Here is a 19,164-nt window from a genome sequence, read left to right as displayed (position 1 = left end):
CAGAAATGTCACAGTCAAAATCTAACATGCTTATATTTCACCCCACCCCACCCCCCAAAAAAATTTACTGCAAACAACCAGAAAGGGGCAGTTCAAGTACCAAGAAGTACCAGTCAGGATATGATCTGACAGCTTCTACTATAAACAAGAAGAGAGCTTGGAACATAATATTCTAAAAGGCAGAGACAGGCGTACAACCAAGAGTAACTGAAAAGGTGAATATAATCCAACAAGAAAAAAATGGATCTTTAATAGAATAAAAATCTTTCAAGCATTTCTAATGAAAAAATTAAAACTGAGAGAAACTTTGAAATATAAAAAAAGAGTCCAGAAAAATTTATTAGAGCTACTAGGAGATAAATTATTTAAAATGTTTAAAAATTATATCTAAACATTTTAATGTATAAAACATTATATTTTCCCTATTCTTTTTTGCCTTCCAAAACAAAAGCAAATACTACTTTCTAGTGAATTTAAAACACACACATAAACACACACGCACAGAACTGCCTCTTTTGAAACTATTTTTAAAATATACTCAATGTTTGACATCATTTACAATTTTCTCCCCCAAAAGATAAATGGTATAGACAATTCTCAAAGGAAGAAATCCAAGTTATCAACATACATAATGAAAATTGCTCCAAATCACAAATAGAGACAAAGAAATTAAAACAACTCTGAAGTTGTTCTGAAGTTTAAAAAAAGTGGAAAATGACACTTGGAGATGCTAAGGGAAAACAGGCACAAGAATACACTGTTGGTGGAATTGTGAATTGTTCTAGCCATACTGAAAGGCAATTTGAAACTATACCTGAAAAGTTATTAAATTGTGCATAATCTTTGGCTAGGCAGTACCACTACTAGGCCTATACTCTCAAGGGATCAAAGAAAGAGATAAATGACCTTTTGCACAAAAAAAAAAATGTATATTGGCAATTTTTATAATAGCAAAGAACTGGAATCTAAGGGAGTTCCTATCAACAGGGGTGAAAACTAAACAAATTATGGTATAGTGAAGCTATGGAATATTATTGAACCATAAGAAATGACAAAAGAGATGGTGTTTCAGAGAACCTGGAAAGATCTGTGTGAACTGTTACTGAGTGAAGGGAACAGAAACCAGGGAATAATTTATGTAACAGCAGCATTGTAAAGAAAGACAATGAAGTAAGAGTTAAGAATTCTGATCAATGCAATGACCAACCACCATTCAAGAAGACTAGAGATGAAACCCACCTGACAGTGAGGTGATGAACTCAAAGTACAGAATAGACATATTTCAGACATGGCCAATTTAGGGATTTGTTTTGACTGGCAATGCATATTTAATACAAAAGTTTTGCTTTTATTTCTTTCAGTCAGAGGAGAAGGGAGATACGGCTTTGCTTTAGGGTTACCAAAATTAAGGGAGAAAAGGGATAACTGAAGCATTTAAAAGTGTAGAGAAAACAGAAGGAAGGTCAGCAAGAAAGGCAGAGCAGGACAGCTTTGATAATACATTGAATTTGTCGGATAACCGGAGAAGCAAGCTGTATGTAATTCAGATCCATAGCTACATAAGCAATCTTTATTTCTGTTCTGCTTTGTATATGAAATTGCTCATCTTACTTGGGTTATAAGTTTAGAACAAAAAAATTTAAATACTACTAAAAAATAAAAATTTCTCAAGGATATTTTACCAGATTTTTTTTTTTTTTTTTTGCTTTTTGGCAGGGCAATCGGGGTTAAGTGACTTGCCCAAGGTCACACAGCTAGCACATGTGTCAAGTGTCTGACGCCGGATTTGAACTCAGGTCCTCCTGACTCCAGGGCCAGTGCTCTACTCCCTGCGCCACCTAGCTGCCCCATTTTACCAGAATTTTATGGTAATCTGCAAGTTTCATCAGCCCTGCTACAAAAATAAGAACCTTATCACAAGAGAACACTAGGAAAGTATACAACAAAAGTCAATTAATCTTCTCAATATTATACACTGTATATAAAGTAGCCTACAAATATGCAATCTTGCCTACTATCTTCATGAGCATTTAATGGCTTTGAGATGAGTAGTAAACATGTTTGGATTGACTACAATCTGCAGCCCTCTATAACAGCAGAGGCATCAATCTTTTAATGAAAATTATAATCAAGGACATAGACCAAGCCAATTAAAAAAAAATCCATCTCCTAATTGTGAAATGCAAAAGGAGTATAGAAGCACAAAAATTTATCCTTTCTGTTGGAAAAAAGTCACCAAATACATTCAGTACACTGAGAAAAGCAGGAAGAAAGGGAAAGCTAAAGAAAATAATTTCTCTTCTTTAATTAAAAGTCATGTCACAAAGGTCAAAAGTTACAAATTAACAGTTCATGTGAGTCAACCACTATGGAGCGCAATTTGGGACTGTGCTCAAAGGGCAATCAAACTGTGCATACCCTTTGACCCAGCAATACCACTACTAGGTCTGTAACCCAAAGAGACTAAAAAAAAATAAAAATAAAAGGAAAAGGACCCACATGCACAAAAATATTTAAAGCAGCTCTTTCTGTGGTAGGAAAGAATTGAAAATTGAGGGGATGCCCATCAACTGGAGAATGGTTGAACAAGTCGGGGTACATGAACGTAGTAGAATACTATTGTGCTATAAGAAACGACAAGCAGACAGATTTCAGAAAAACCTGAAAAGACTTACATGAACTGATTCAAAGTGAAGTAAGAAGAACCAGCAGACCATTGTAGACGGTAATAGCAATATTGTATAATGATCACCTATGAATGACTTAGCTATTCCCAGCAATACAGTGATTCAAGACAATTCCAAAGGACTCATGAGGAAAAATATTACTCACACCCAGACAAAGAATTGATGGAATCTGAATGCAGATAGAAGCATATTATTTTCACTTTATTTTTTTTTGTGGTTTTTCTCTTTTGGTCAGTTCCTTCTTCCACAACATGACTAATACAGAAATATGTTTTACATGATTGCACATACATAACCTATATCAAATTGCTCAACTTAGCAAGGGGGAGGGGAAGGAGGGAGGGAGGGAGGAAGAAAATTTGGAACTCAAAATTTTTAAATGAATGCTAAAATTTGTCTTCACATGTAATTAGAAAAATAAAATACTATTTGAAAAAGAACTAAGTTCATATAACTAAAGTTATAACCAACTCACTAATAAGAAATGAAAATTAAAAAAAAAATCTTTGGGATTCACCTCACACCAAGAAAATTAGCAAAGTTAACAATAGTCGGTGTTAGATGGGTTGTAGAATACAGGCACACCAAGTTGCTGTGGGCAGAGCTATGAACTAGTATTCCAGAAAGGAATGTGAAATTAAGCAAAATGAAGACTAAAATTTCCATATTCAATGACCCAGGAATTCTACTGCTAAGTATATACTCAAAGGAGTATATACTCTGTGTGTGTGTGTGTGTGTGTGTGTGTGTGTGTGTGTGTGTGTGTGTACTCCTTGAGTATATACTCAAAAGAGGTCATTTATAAAAAGAAAAGCTCCATATATGGCAAAATATTTATAGTAGCACTTTTTATGGTAATACCAAAGAACCAAAATTAAAGCAAATGTCTACTGATTTGAGAATGGCTAAATAGTGGTACACCAACATAAAGGACTATTACTATATTATAAGAAGTAATGAACATGACGATAAAATGATGATGAACATGATAAAAATACAAAAAAGCACAAAAAGACTTATATGAACTGATGCAAAGTGAAGCAAAAGAGAATGGAATACAATTTACACAATGGCTACAATAGGTGTACATGGAAAGAACAACCTCCATGAAACAAAAGAAAATGACTGTTGTGGGGCAGCTAGGTGGCGCAGTGAGTACATCATTGGCCCTGGAGTCAGGAGAACCTGAGTTCAAATTTGACCTCAGACACTTGACACACTTACTAGCTGTGTGACCTTGGGCAAGTCACTTAACCCCAATTGCCCTGCCTTCCCCCCCCCCCCCCCGCTCCAAAAAAAAAAAAAAAAGAAAAGAAAATAAAATGAATGTTGCAAAATTATAAAAAAAAAAGTCTGGCTGCAAAGAAGAGCTATTAGAAGATAGTTCCCCCTACTCCTCTGCAGGAAGGAATAGAATGGCTCCAGGTATGGACTACTGCATATAATGTTAGATTTTTTTTCAATGTATTTATGTGTTTTGATGACTCTTTTCTCCTCTTCCTCTTTTTATTTTTATTTTTAAAGTCTTTGATATAAGGGATGATTGGCTAGGAAAGGGGAAGGGGAAAAATGTGGGGAAATCTCAGTGACATAAGAATAAAAGATATCCAAAAAATATACTAATAAATAAAACTAAGTCATGTCACACAGCAACCTATTTTGCAATATATATTGCAATATTCTACAGGTAAACAAAATCAACATTTCACAGTTATTTTTTCAATGTGAATACTAAATACAGATATAGATAGATAGATATAGATACGAAGAGATATATACTTAAATACATGGCACATAATGAGACAAATAGAAAGGGCTAACTGCTTCCCATTTTCCATTTCCAAGTGGAAAGGGCATTGATTTTTAGAGTCAGAGGGCTTAGATTCAAATCCCAGTCCTCTAACTGGATGTCTGTCAGACACCTTAAACTCAACCTGCCCAAAACTGAACTCATCATGTTTCCTCCAAAACCCTCCTCTCTTCCGAATTTCCCTATTACTGTAGAGGACACTATCCTCTTCTCAGGCACCCAGGCTCACAACCTGTTGTCATTGTCAACACATCACTGTATCTCACTCCACATATCCAATCAACTGTTAAGTCCTTAAGAGCCTACTTTCATAAACTTTCTCATATATGACCCTTCTCTGTGCTCTGACATTGCCACTACCCTGGCACAAACCATCATCACTTCATACCTAGACTATTCCAATCTCTCCCTACTCTTAATCTATCCTCCACTCAGCTGTCAAATTGATCTTCCTCAAGCATACTTCTGACTATGTCACCCCACTAATCCAATAAATTCTAGTGGTTTTCTATTACCTCGAAGATCAAATATAGAATTTTCTACCTTTAAAAAGCCCTTCATAACCTGGCTCTTTCCTTCCCTTCCAGTCTTCTTATACCTTATTCCCCTCCATGAACTCTATTATGACACTAGCTTAGTAGTTATTTTTAAGAATTAAAATATACTCACATCTTCTTTTGTTGCATTTTCAGGCACCCCTCCTAGTCGAATAAGCCTGCTTGGCTTCTCCTCAGTCGGGCCAGTCCTATAATCCTGGTCCTTGAATAGAATGAAAGTTATTTCAATTACAAAAAATATGGCTAAAAGACACAAAATAAGACAATCATGGAGAGTCATAATATGTTCACAAGATTAAAGACAAAAGGCCTCATTACACAAAATGGGCTGTTCTATACAAGAACATGAAAAACAACCATGATAGTCCCAGAGAAATTGGATTTGAAATTATTAGATTACATAAATGCTAGAACAAACAAGTGTCTAATAAACTCACTCCCTGAGGAAGTCCAGTTAAGATGGGAATTTATGAATAAATGCCCTAAATAACCATTCCTACAACAAAAGGGGTATTTTTGGCTGAAATGTTTTCTTTGGAAAACAGAACAAATATATAGTTGTTAATAACAGCCACACTAGATTCCTAACATAAAATTTAGAAGGCTACCATATTATCAAATCTGAACTATATAGACTAGCTTACAACTATAGCTGATTTAATGAATTTAGAGTCTGTGGAACTCCAATTCACTTTCTCTAGAGATTTATACTATATAAATGTTTCTAAAAGGTTCAAAATATATAATGAAAGAGGATACGGATAGGTATCCTAAGACCATTCTTTCAGAACACTAGCCTCCTCTCTTCTGCAGGATAACAATAACAAAGGAAAAAACCAGGTACTTTACTCCTAACTGCATTCCATTCACATACCTGAAGGTCCTGCCGGGAATCTTTGACAATTTTTCCCTCTGGAAAAGATTTGTTATGACTATAGTCAAACATCTGGTTCCCTGGAACCCGGTGATCCACATCACGGTACTCCATGTTTCTATAATCAGTATCTTGACGGCCAAGGAAATCCAGACCCTCTTCTTCTTTAAATGCAAGACCAGAATCTGACCTTTGTTGTTCACTTCCAGAAAGTGGCTGTTTGTTGGTAAAGATCTGAGGTGTTTTCTCTTGGTCCTGAAGAGGGCGCTGGTTGTTTCGAAAGTCTAAAGGAGACTCATTTTCAAGGCCCAAACCATGAGAGTCTCCTTCTCTTGCTCTTGCCTCTGAATGTTGAAACTCCCCCTTCTGGATGCCAAAAGGAGGCCTTTCTGTCCCTGCATGGTCATGGGCAGACTCTTCTCTCTTGTTCACATTTATGCCAGATCGTTCTCTGTCTTGTGTAGAGGGCTGAATGAAATCCAAAATATTTGGATCCATGGGGGGCATCTCCCTATCCGTAAATTCCATATGGGGAGCCATTTCTCTGCCCCTAAAATCCTGATCAGTCCTGGATCGATGCCTACCTCTGAAATCTGAAGGTGGTGTATCCCTGTCCCTAAAGTCTAGATCAGCAGTGCCTGAGCCCCTGCCCCTGAAGTCCATTTGCGATCCATCCTTTCCCCTAAAGTCTATATCTGGCATATCCCTATTTCTAAAATCTGAATGGGACTGATCCCTGCCCCTGAAATCCAAATCAGACATATCTCTGCCCCGAAAATCTGAGTGGGAACCATCCCGGCCTCTAAAATCTAAATCATATGTACCCCGGCCCCTAAAATCAGGAGGAGGCCCATCTCTACCCCTGAAGTCAACAGCATGTGCTTCCCTATCTCGATAGTTCATGTGGGATGCCTCTCTACCTCGATAATCCATAGAAGTACTATCCCCACCTCTATAGTCCATAGGTGGTCCTTCCCTATCTCGAAAATCTCCTGGGTGTATCTCTCTACCTCTGAAATCCAACTGTGTAGAATCTCTGTTCTGGAAATCAGAAGGGAAATCCCCCCCCATGAAATCACGTCCAGGCCCCTCCCCAACTCGATAGTCAGCATGTGGTCCATCTCTAGCTCCATAGCTGAAAGAGTGATCCTCTACATTTGCAAAGGGAGGATTGGGAGGCCCCGTATGCCCCTGGAAATCAAAGGGAAGTGAATCTCTGCCAGGAAAGTTGCCAGAGTGTCTTTCTTGAGCATGACTCTTAAGGGGAGGAGGATAATCCCTGTTCCACCCGGGAGCAAACCTTTCTTCTTGGCTCCCACTGTAGAAACAAAGACAGTGTTATTCATATTGTCCAGAGTTTGCAATCTACACACCAGCATATTCTTCTCTAATCACAGCACATTCTTCCGTAAACCAAAAAAAAAAAAAATTTTTTTTTTGCAGAGTTCTGTAACAATGTCCTAGATTTGCAGAAAACAGCAATGATTTGATATTTTAAGACGAAGTGGTGGAGTAAACTTTTATGCTCCCATTTCAGGATACGAGGGAAGTCAACACAACGTTTTCAACATGACTGCTGCAGAAAAAGCTTTCACCCAGGCCTGCAACAGGGAAAATCCGCAATACCAGATAAGCTAGCAATGGTAACATGCTATATAATTTTCCATTTCCTACAGCCAGGGAAGCTAGAATTCCAAGGCCAACATGATGACTCATATATATTAGAAGTATTTTATTTAAGGCAGGTTCTGTCAATGGTCTACTTCTCATAGCTACATGTCGATTCCACGTGTGCCCTGAAGAATCTTTGCCTAAGTTTATTTATTGCCTGAATTATCAACAGGTATTACAGAAGAGTTAATACCACCATAGAGCATTCATGGTACTCCAAGTTTAGTTCCTTCATATCAAATTCCATTCCTATATTTGTTGTAACGAAATTTGTTAAAAATATGATGCTAAAAATCATTCCCAGTAGCAGGACTTGAGATGAAACTCAGCTGAACTTAGCCTTTCAAACTATCCTACTCCTTTTTCCTCTACCCTATGATCCGAATGTAGAGTTAGGTTTTGGCAAATGCAAAAATGAGGTAAGTCAAAAGGTATTTGCTATATGGCAGAACACAAGCCTTAAGTTCTCAAGTAGCCTTGGCTCTCCTCACCCCTCCTACAATGCAAACAACCATTAAGTTCTTTACATCATCTGATACAAAGAAAACACTTATTAAAAACTTTTCAAAGCAACAATGTTTCTAGGCCATTTTATTAGGACAGAAACAGCTGAGTCATAAAGAACTCTCCATTGTGATGGTACTGTTATAGGACTTTTACTTGCTTTAACCTGAAAATTAAAGAAGTAGCCCCAAAAGCAACAATTGTGAGGAAAATGCATTGGCTACTCACAGTATTTACTAATATTATACTGAAGCTACATCAAATCTTTATGGTTTACTATAATAAGAGCCACTTTAAATTTGGGGGGATTAGAATTGGAATTTTATGGGTACTGAGAGCAGATCAGGTTCTGCTCTGCAACTTACTGTCTTACAGAGTTGCCTGGGGGAATAAAAAGTTAAGTAATTTGCCCTGGGTCAGAAAGTCATTAAGTGTCAGAGGCAGGACCTGGAGCCAGGTCTTCCTAACAATTCTGAGGTCAGTTTTCTATCCACTACCTCACACTTAATCTCACTTGAAGACAATTGTCATATTTATCGGGTGATATATTAATTACACTGTAGCAAATGAAACACACAGCTCATTTCCTGAAATGTACTACGTGTTCTTTCTGACAAAATTAATCCAGTAATAGGAATTCAGTATAGACTATATATTAACTCTTCATTCTAGTTCAGCTCCAGTACTTATTACCACTGTGACTGTGGACAAGTCATTTAAACCTATGTAAGCCTCAGTTTCCTCATCTGTTAAATTAAAATTTAAGTCAGTTAATATGAAGTAAAGGAATAAAAAAACTAGGCTATGTTTACAAATATAGGGAATAAGCTGACTGATGCAGCATAAACATGCTCAATAGCTCTGAGTATGAATGAGCTCTAACTAATCCACACTGACCTTAATTGAGCAATTTATTTGGAAATAACCCAACTTCTAAAACAATGATCTATAAGTATAAATATGTCAAATATAAGATTCCTACTACAAGTTAAAGCAACCTGTCCTTTTCATCTAAAACCAGCTTAACTGAAAGAAAATGGGGAAAAAAAACTTACACCACCTTCATCTTAAAGGTCACTGGAAAGAAGGAAAAGCTTCCTGGGAGATGCAGATAACTCAATCTAGTACCTAAAGTTTACTGAACTCATCTCATTAAGGACTGGGCAGAAGATAAGGATTATATTGTTTCTGTTTGAGTTCAGGAATTGGAATTGTAAACTTTTAAAAGCACATTAATTCAGCCTACTCAGGCACTGAGGGACCTTTAATAAATATTTCTGATAAAATTGCAATTAACTCTCATTTGAAGGTCAAGGAGGAGCTTTTCCACCATACTTTATTAAATGATATACATATATTACTATTCCTAAAAAGAGTCACAGATACTTTAGTTATCTTGAACTCTACTGAACTACCATATGAATTTTTAAAAATTTCATTCCAATGGGACATCTAGGTAGTAATATTGTCTCCAATAATATTATATTGATAAAGAAAAAAAGATTCTGAACATTCTATTAGCTAATGGGGGGGTGGGGTAGGGGCAGGAAATCACCTAATTGCCATGATATTCTCTTTCATTCAATGTGATGTAGGGGAAAGAGGCCCACACTTTGAATCAGAAGTCTCAATACTTAACAGTTGTGTCTATACACAATTCCCCTAAATCTATATAAGCCTCAGTTTCCTTATTAAAGGGGAACAAAAACTACACTAGTCACCTTACAATGCTGTTTGTTTTTGAGTTATTATCTTGTTTCCTATTATTTAGTGACCCCTAGAACTGGGATGTAATAGGAATATAGTCAGAAAATTTCTTCCATAAGTTTTCCCCTCAGATTTTTTTTTTTAACTTGCAAAGTAAAAGGGCATAAAAACACTTTTTTCAAAGGACTTTAAGAGAGCATGTAAAAAAAATCATTTGAGGTAATAGGAGATATTTCTTCCTGAAAAAGCATATAGTAAATAGAGTCCTGAAAATACACAAAACATATCAAGAGGGAAAAAATTATGTATTTCTTTTTACAGGTGTATAATCATTTCAGAAGCAACTAGAAACTTAAAGTGTATTCCCACCTAAATACAATAGTCCAAGAGGAGGAAATGACACTTGGGTTCCTCTCCAAAGAAAACATCTAACTAAATTCATGAGAAGTCAAAATTTGGGACTACACTGGCATAGTGAGAAACCTGGCATTGTAAGAATGGACATAAACATCTAACTAATTCTCTCATTAATCCAACAATCTGATGACAGTATAACATAAGATGTAGAAGAGTTAAGCTTAACAGTAAATTTGGCAATGAGAGATCAAATGCATAATAAGCTTGTTATTGTATGTTTTTTATATGGCAACCAAAAATATACACATTAAGACTAGATTCCTGATTATAAAATTTAAATTACATACCGGAAAGGGCCTGTCCTGTTAGCAGGTCGAGGGTCCCCCCACATTTCTTCCTGTGTTGGGAGGGCCCCAATAAATGGATTTTTTAAACCAAATGCTGATAATAGTACCTACAACAACAACAACAAAAAAAAATCAGGATAATTAGCATACTGAAACTTGAAATCCCAGTTTCATTTATTTAAGGTCACTTTAAGAAGAGTCCTTGTGTGAGACCCACCTTTACATATTACTTTATACCATGAAAACAACTCCATTTTTAGAAGTTCATCCAACGACTCAAGTACACTTATTCCTAATATTTAATAAGAATTTACTCTGAACTTTTTATTAAGTACTTATACACCAAGCAGAATTCCAAAGTAAGCAGTCTTAGGAAAGTACTGCAAAAACCTTTTAAGTGCTATACAAATGTCAACTATCATTATTTCCATTTTTAAGGTGATCAAACTGGGTTACATGCAAGGGAAATAACTAGACCAGGGCAATTTATGTTCCTTGTAATACCTGTACCAGTTAGGGATTTTATAACAGTTTTCTATACCAATATCATTTATCAACTGACTAATTCAGTCAATACAGTTAAATTAGGAAGTACTAGAAATTATCATATCTATAATTTCTAAACAATAGATTGAAGTAAGGTAAAGACATAAGGAATAAAAGAATAGGGAGAAGGGAGAGAAATAACCCCATTTCCTTATCACTTATAAGGCAGCACAGGACTAGAAAAAGGACTTTCTTCTCACCTAAAAGTAAACAAACAATAAACAAGTAGACAAACTTTGAAGAACTAGGAAAGTTAAAAGAACTTGGTCATTGACAAGTGCTATGTCGCTATATGGGGGCCTCTAGGGTTACTACTAAAAAACCAAGTAAACTTTTAGGGCTTCCTACCTCTTCAATCTCTCCTTTCCCACCCACCTTTAGGACTTAGTTCCTGATTTGGCTATAATATCGAAGTGTTCAGCATACTATTTGATCAGGTCTCTTGCACTACGTCTTTTTTTCAACAAAGGAAAGCATGCTTATTTCCGAGTTTCTTCAACTACCAAGGGAAACAAAACATACCTTAGTACCCAAGGGCAGCAAACACTGGCAGAGGATCTAACATGAGTTTCTCATTCTGACATAAGTGTTTTAGAAAAGGTTCTAAACTTGTATGAAAACTGTCCCTGTCAAACCTCTTACTGGCATAACCAGCCCATCATTTTTCCAGTCCAAAAAAATAGACCTCTGTTTCAAGAAGCTTTGAATCATTAAAAGGACTATGAAATTTCCCAGAAACAAACCAGCCTGCTCTTTATCATAAGGCTGAACAAAAGCTACTCCTCATCCTCTTGGCTATATGAATGGAATTCTTTTGAGTGACTATTCCTCTCACTAGGAGACTTCAAAATGTTCTTGGCCTTTGTTGCAATCAAGAAACTATCTCTGCCAACAGTAATACTTGCAGAACCTCACCATCTACACAGAATCCTCCTCCATTTGAAGTCTGCTGTGAGTATACATGTACATATCCTTTTTTTATGCCTTGCTTGATATTAATAATCAGAGTTGTCAAAGTTATATCCATTACATCTTTTAACGACCCCTGTACGATTCTGGCCCATACACAGGAGATACTTCATTGGGGAAGAGCTTTTTTTTAAGGCAACATTTTGTCCTACCAAATTGAAAAATACTTTACAAAGACAAAAAGTACAATGGGATATTATATTCTCTATGCCTTTCTTTCAATATTTTGTCAATAAAAGGAATTACTTTTCTCCCTATATAGGCAGTTGCCAACGAAGGGCTGTCATAAATGCTACCACAATCACTGCTACCATGAATCCCATCAGCGGAAGGCTTCCTATGCCTACTTTTCCCAATGGCATCCCACCCCCCTCCAATGGAACTCCAATGGGATACTTCACCCTTCCCCTCACTCAGCTGTAGCATCTGATTAATCAACAAGGTACATTGGAAGACTCCTGCAGCAATGGGTAGGCTAGGCTCTGAAGCTCTGATGACCACCATTTCTATGGGAACAGGGTAGTGCCTATTTATTCCCAGGGTTGAGGGAATTCTAAACTTGGACTTAGAATATACCTTTCCATATAAACAATGGTGAAAACAGTGGAGAGTTCCTAGAGCAAAGGTTCTTCTGTGAAGTTTGGATTCAGTCAAAGGGCCACACTTGAGGGCCTAGAGGGCCACAAGTGGCCTGGGGGACACTGGTTGCCCACCCCTATCCTAGAGTACTGTTAGGACAGAAAAATGGTTCAGCTATATTAGAGGTCAAATAAATTTTTATGCACTGGTTAAGAAATTTAACCACCATAATAAGATTTCTGTGGTTTGTTTTTTTTTTTAATGAGAAAATGTACTCCAAGTTCTAAACTGACCCATAAGTGAATTTTTAGAATATGACCAATTGTTAAGTTGGGGAGCTTGTGTTTCTCCTGTGACAGGGACTGAGATATTCAAAGAATATTTAAATATCACAGGATAACTTCATAGATTTAGAACTGGAAGGGACCTCACATGCTATCCAGTCTAACTCTCATTTCATGGATGTGGAAAATGAGGCTGAAAGATTTTGTGACTTGCCCAGGATCACACAACTAGTGTCTGAGCTGCGATTTGAATTCAGATGTTCCTAATTCCAAGTTCAGTACTTGTGCAATTCCTACACACAAAAACAAATCAGACTAAGCAAAGCACACAATGCTTGAAGGTATGGCACTCTATGTTAAAAATATCACAAATGAGATAGTTTTCTCCAGAAACAAAGAAAATATAGGTTTATGGGCTAATTTCAAGTAATCGAATAGATAACTTCTGAAGAAATGGTTCACCATGACAATTAAAACTGAACCAAATATTTAAAGACCATGTTCCCTTTATAAAGGCATTCTGCTACACCACTATTTCATTATTTTTCTATGAATGAGAGTCAAATATTCCTTGATTAATCTTCACTAGTTGTATAAAGCATAAACATACTTTAACTTTCAACATGCATTTTCACAAACAATCCTTTATGTCTTTAAAATCTAAAATTAATTTTTAGCAGAAGCTTTAATTAACAAAGAAAACTGAAATGTTTATAAGTAACCAAAATGCTATTTTTATCTAGCTCACCAGAGCTACCAGAGAGTTGTGATCATTTCATAAATATATGAATGATAGATAGGGAAAGGGAAATTTCTTTTCTTTAGATTAAAGACTGCTTGGAAAATGTTTCCCTTAGGACCACAGTCACCCATTTGTAGCACACAAAGATACGGTGAACCCTAGCATCTTACAATCAGTGTGATATCTTTGAGAAGGAGCATGGCAGAGTAGATATGGCACTGGAGCCTGGAAAACCTAGGTTCAAATCCCACCATAGATACTCCTTGTGTGACCCTTACAAGTCACTTCATCTTTTCTTTATCTATGAAATGAAGGATTGACCTTAGCCTCTAAGATCCCCTCGAGCTCCAAGCCTTTGATCCTCTAAGCAGTAATATTGGCGTCTGACCCTGGCTGGTCATTTAACAGTTCTCCAGCTTAAGTTTCCTCCTCTATAAAATGGTGTCACTAAAACTCTAAAACACAAACCAGAAGCGCATTGTAAGAATGGAATGACCCTTTGAACAACTTAACGAACACCCTAACCAAGGGTGCTCCCAAGGTTCTGTCACAGGTTCTCTTCCTCTTCACTCTCTCATTGGTTTAAATGTCATCTCTGTGAAGATGACTCCCAGATGTACATATCCAGATCACTAACTGATTGCCCATTAGACATCTCAAACTAGATGCCCATAGATATCAGCATGTCCAAAACTGACCTCATCTTTCCTCCCCTCTTCCAACTTCTCTATTTCTGAAGGCATCACAATCCTTCTAGTCCGCCAGGTTCCATTAACAGCAAGTCAATATGTCTCACCCCACAAATACAATCAGTTGCCAAATCTTGACATTTCTACCTCTACAACCTCTCTCACATCTGACCCCTTCTCTCCACTCACAAAGGTACCATTTAAGTTTAAGCACTTATCACCTCTGGCCTAACAACAGTTTTATAATTGGTCTCCCTGCTTCACACCTCTCACTCTAGTCCATTCTACACACTGACGCAAAAGCGACTCACCTTGAAAGCAGATCTAACTATATTACTCCCCTACTCAAACTCCAAAGGCTACCTATTGCCACTAGGCTCAAATATAATCTTCATTTAGTTTTTAAAGTCCTTTACGACCTGGCTCCAATCTGTGCTAAGCTTCACTGAACATAAATCTCCTTCACACTCTGACCTTCATTCCATTCCTTATATACAACACTCCAAGCCTTTGCTGTTTGTACACCATACCTAGAAGTCACTCTTTTCTCCCCTCAGTCTCACAAAATTCCTCTCTTCAAGAAGCAGCTCAAATACCCTATACATAACCTTTCTCGATCCCTCCCAACTGCTTAGTACCCTTCTTCCCAAGCTAGCTTGCATTTAATTACCAGATATAATGCATTTATTCTTTGTGTATTGGTGTATATGGATATACACAACACATACAACATAAGAATGTGTATGTATGTGTGAGTGTAGACATATCTATATCTACATTCACACATAACATACACATTCTTATATTGTTGTTTGTCCTTCACTTTTAAAGAGGACCAATGATATCAAGGGATGATGTCTTGACTTTCATGTGAACTGGATTTAAGTGAGGCAGAATAGTGCAGTTGTCAGCCTCACACTCTCTTCCGGAGTCATCAAAGTCCAGTGGCAGGACAAAAGTCAAGATGACTGGTGATATATATATACTCATATGTGTACTTGTCTCTCACATTAGAATGTAAGCTCCTTTTAAGCAGGGATTGTTTCATTCTTTGCATTTATATTCCCAGACTCTAGCACATTGCCTGGCATAAACCAGGTACTTAATAAATGCCTGACTGATCAACTGAGTTATTACTATTAAACAGTTTAAGACAAATGTTTATTGTATATCAACTTGTGTTTCTTGATACTGAAAGACAAGGACAGAAACTGAAATGTGATCTGAAGCATAAAATCACCACACAACTCACACTTCCATGACAAACACTATAAAATATCCAGTGCATTATACCATAAAATGAACTCATCTATGGTCTTTATATTTTCACAGATTTTCAAATGAATGTTATTCTCCATTTACAAGTTAAGAAACTAAGGGCTGAAAAAACCTAATAAACTTGCTAAACCTTTCTGGAACAGTTTTCTCATCTATAATATAAGGTAACTGGACTAAAATGATCTCAAGTCCCTTCCAGTTCTAAATCTATGATTCTAAGTTTACTCAGTTAGTGGGGGGAATTCAGAACTAAGGCTCACTGAGAGCAAGGCTTAACTCTCTTCCATTCTATGTCTCCTTAGCAAAAGCCACCCCATCCTTCTGATCTCTCTTGTCCCCCTGACACATTCTTCTTTAACCTCTAAATCCTCCATCAGCTCAACTGCAATACACCATCCTAAGATCCTACAGATAGGAGAAAAAGACTGGGAGAAACTAACAATCAGAATCCTATGACAATTACTACAGATTTTCATTCTGTGTGTTAGACACCCACCTAACTGAGGCTGAACCCATTTGACAACAACCTTATACCCAATGTCACACACATCTAATATCGGTGTTCTACTTGGACCACTAAGCCACAATACCTAACCCTTCCGCTCCAACCGCCATTATTTCGATGGTTATAGACTTAAATATTCCAAATTAGCATTACTTCACAACAGGAAGTAAGAAAATAATAAATTCAAGCTCGCCAAAGTTCAAAAGTGAACCCATGATATCATGTACTTTGGAAAAGTCTCCTGCTCTCATTACATGGGCCCTAGAGCTCTAGACCTGGCAAGTTCTCTAAGACACTCAACATAATCCACAAAGAGTACAAGAGTTGGGTATTTTTGGTTTAGAACAGAAGCACTGCCTCTCCCTGGGTATCAGTTTTCTCATCTGTAAAATGGGAGTCTAACTAGCAGTCTTAACTTACGGGCTTACTGCGCCATGAGCCTTTGCATTTCTTTTTCTGGAAAGCAGCACTTACAGAACAAGGAATTAAAATACAAAATTAACTTAAGAGATGCTGTGACACCTCTAACCACGAACAGTACAAAATTCCATTAGAACTCTTCCCAAAATGGTAAAGAGCTAATAAAAAAAAAAAGAAACTGCCAAAATCATCGATAAGGTTCCGCAGAGCTCTAACATTCCGCGGGAGAAAAAAAAAAAGCCTCATTTTTAGCCAAAACAAGGCAGGGAAACCAACCAAAGACCTATCTCCCCTTCCTAACTCACAGAAAGGAAACCCCGGAGTGTGCGGACTGGTGGCAGGCAACTGACCAGCCAGTGAGCAATGCTAAGTGAAGAGAATTATCGCCTGGGCGCTAACATCTTTCCTGCATCCTAAGAAAGGGAAGGACAGAGAGATGCGTCTAACCCGGGACCCTTAACGCCCCGGTAACCAGGAGGATTCTCCAACCTGAGTCTTTAGGTAAGTTTGAAATTCCCCACCAACCACCCGAAAAACCCACCACCAAACCCTACGGGTCGTCCTAACGGGTCCCCGCCCCAGGTGGGAGCAGACGGGGTCCCCCGACCCGCCCGCCCAGGATTCTCCGGCCCGAGTGGCCGGTGATCATGCCGACGCCACCCCGCGCCGGCTCGGACTCTGCTTCCCCCACAGCGGAGGCCAGCAGAGGCCTGTGCCTGGGCTAAACTAGGCCAGTAACCTCGCCTCCTCGCGCGGCTGGAACCCCCGGGGCCCGCGGCAGCGGTCACGACTACGACGCCGCCGCCCCAACCAGGCCAGCGACAGCCCCCCAGAGAGGAGCGGGCCAGACCGCCGGTTTCGTCCAATTCCCGTTGCCGAGCGAGCCGAGGCTGCCAGTTCACGCGGGCCTCTCCAGGCCCGCCGACGCGGCCGTCGAGGAAGGGTCGGTGGCCTGGACGTCTCCCCCCAACGCGACCTTCGGAGGCCGGGGACCAAGGCAGGCCAAAACCCGGACGTTCCATCACCAGCCCCAGCTCCGCTCGCCAGGGCCCCTTACCTGAGACAGCGACAGCTACACCGTCGCCGCCTCCTCAGTCACCGCCGTCACCGACCCAGCGCTAAAGAAACCGGAACTTCCTCCCAACCCCCTCCCCGGCCGCTCGGCCAGGCCTCCACAAAGGCGCCCCCTCCGACGCCAAGGCCCGCTGGGAACGGTAGTCGAGCTCGGAGCTACACGGACTACGACTCCCAGCGTGCACCACGCCAGGAAGTGACCCTCGGCTGGAAGGGGTTGGGGGGGTGGGGCGAGGGAGGTGAGGGTAGGCGCCGAGGACGCATGGAACTCAGAGACAGCCAATGACAACGATGCTGCGACTGCGTCTCCCAAGATGCCCTCAATACCCGACTGCCGTTCTCGCGAGGCTTACTGGGAGTAGTAGTTTCTCGCCTGCTGCCCTGAAGGCCTATCTCAGTTTAAAAAGCTTTTCCCCCTGCCCAAAGCAAAGTCCAAGAAAGCTGTGTAGCCATTCATATCTCCACGCACCAAAACAGGATCCCATGGAATTTATCCCCTTTTGCTGGCCTCAGTTTATCTCCTGGGCCTTTTATACGTGTAAAACAAAGGCTTGTGTTCTGACAGAAGCTCAGCCCAATTCATTTCAATCCAATAAACATGTATTAAGCACCTCCTGGTGGTACAGAGGTCAAGGGAGCAAATAATGGAGGAGCATTCACACATGAAGTGCAGTAGGCTGAATGCTGAAGAAATAAAGAAAACTAGAAAGCAGGTCCTGCTCTCAAGGAGTTTGCATTCTAACACTGTCCACGGAGCATCCCCCCCTCCTCTCCCAAATCTCCCAACTCCGGTAAATTGGTGGGAGTGGGATGGAGGGGATGATCACCCCAAAGTCTGGTTTAACCCTGTGGGAGGCTATTTATTTCTAACACTATCCCTTATGAGCTGCCATCAGTGGGCTCTCATGTCAACAAGACATAGTTAGTCAATCAGCTTTTAGCAAAGTTATTTAGTATGATTAAGAATACAACCATTCTCCCCAAAATCCTGGTGTGTCTTCACCCTCAGATACACAAAAAGGTCATGGGACAACTGGCCTCAAATTTAAGGATAACTCACAAATCCTGGTGTTTTATGGCCTGGAAACCTTTTCTTCCACCAATAACTGGCATTCTTCTCTGGTGCCAGGGGTTGAAGCTGCCAACCTCCTAAGGTCTACAGTCCTTCCACTTCCATTTGTCCTGCATACATCACTCTACTTGGCAACTCCAAAACCTGTACTTAAGCCTCACCAAGACCTCCAGACCCTCCACTCTTCAGATCTGAACCTTCAATCTTCCTATTTTCCGTGGGAGAAGGTTTCCTTGGCCCCATTGGCCTCTTCTGATGCTGAACTGTGAATAGCTCAGGCTAAATAATGCTGTTTCTAGCCTGTAAGGCATCAGTCCTCTTCCTCTAGAGGAAGAAAATCAGAACTTTTGCTCCCCTGGGGAAGCAGCTTGAGTTGGTCAGACTTTGCACAAGTTCACCAGGTACAGTTCTAACAATTATACACCAGCTCTGCTATCTGGGACCAGTAGAACCCACTATACCACACTGGAGAGTTCCCTTGAGTCAGATATC

The 19,164-nt window shown here is 39.2% G+C and overlaps 1 protein-coding gene across 4 annotated transcripts in view; it reads right to left on the bottom strand.

The window, feature by feature from the left end:
• RBM6 (RNA binding motif protein 6) overlaps positions 1 to 17,758 on the bottom strand; it is a 102,144-nt gene extending 84,386 nt beyond the window's left edge. Inside the window, exons 1-4 of one of the 4 annotated variants that reach the window (XM_036737715.1) lie at positions 17,584 to 17,758; positions 10,515 to 10,621; positions 5,929 to 7,246; positions 5,167 to 5,256 (exon numbers count right to left, since the gene is read on the bottom strand). In XM_036737715.1, coding sequence (XP_036593610.1) covers positions 5,167 to 5,256; positions 5,929 to 7,246; positions 10,515 to 10,558 — 1,452 coding nt within the window. In that variant the 5' untranslated portion in view covers positions 10,559 to 10,621; positions 17,584 to 17,758. Of the gene's footprint in view, positions 1 to 5,166; positions 5,257 to 5,928; positions 7,530 to 10,514; positions 10,622 to 17,583 lie in introns of all 4 variants that reach the window. The other 3 variants (XM_036737717.1, XM_036737714.1, XM_036737713.1) reach the window with 3 other exon arrangements.
• Between the last annotated feature and the right edge of the window lie 1,406 nt (positions 17,759 to 19,164).

This window comes from Trichosurus vulpecula, chromosome 9, assembly GCF_011100635.1.
Source record: "Trichosurus vulpecula isolate mTriVul1 chromosome 9, mTriVul1.pri, whole genome shotgun sequence".
NCBI classification, from domain to species: Eukaryota; Metazoa; Chordata; class Mammalia; order Diprotodontia; family Phalangeridae; genus Trichosurus; species Trichosurus vulpecula.
This window is presented reverse-complemented; position numbering and strand designations above follow the sequence as displayed.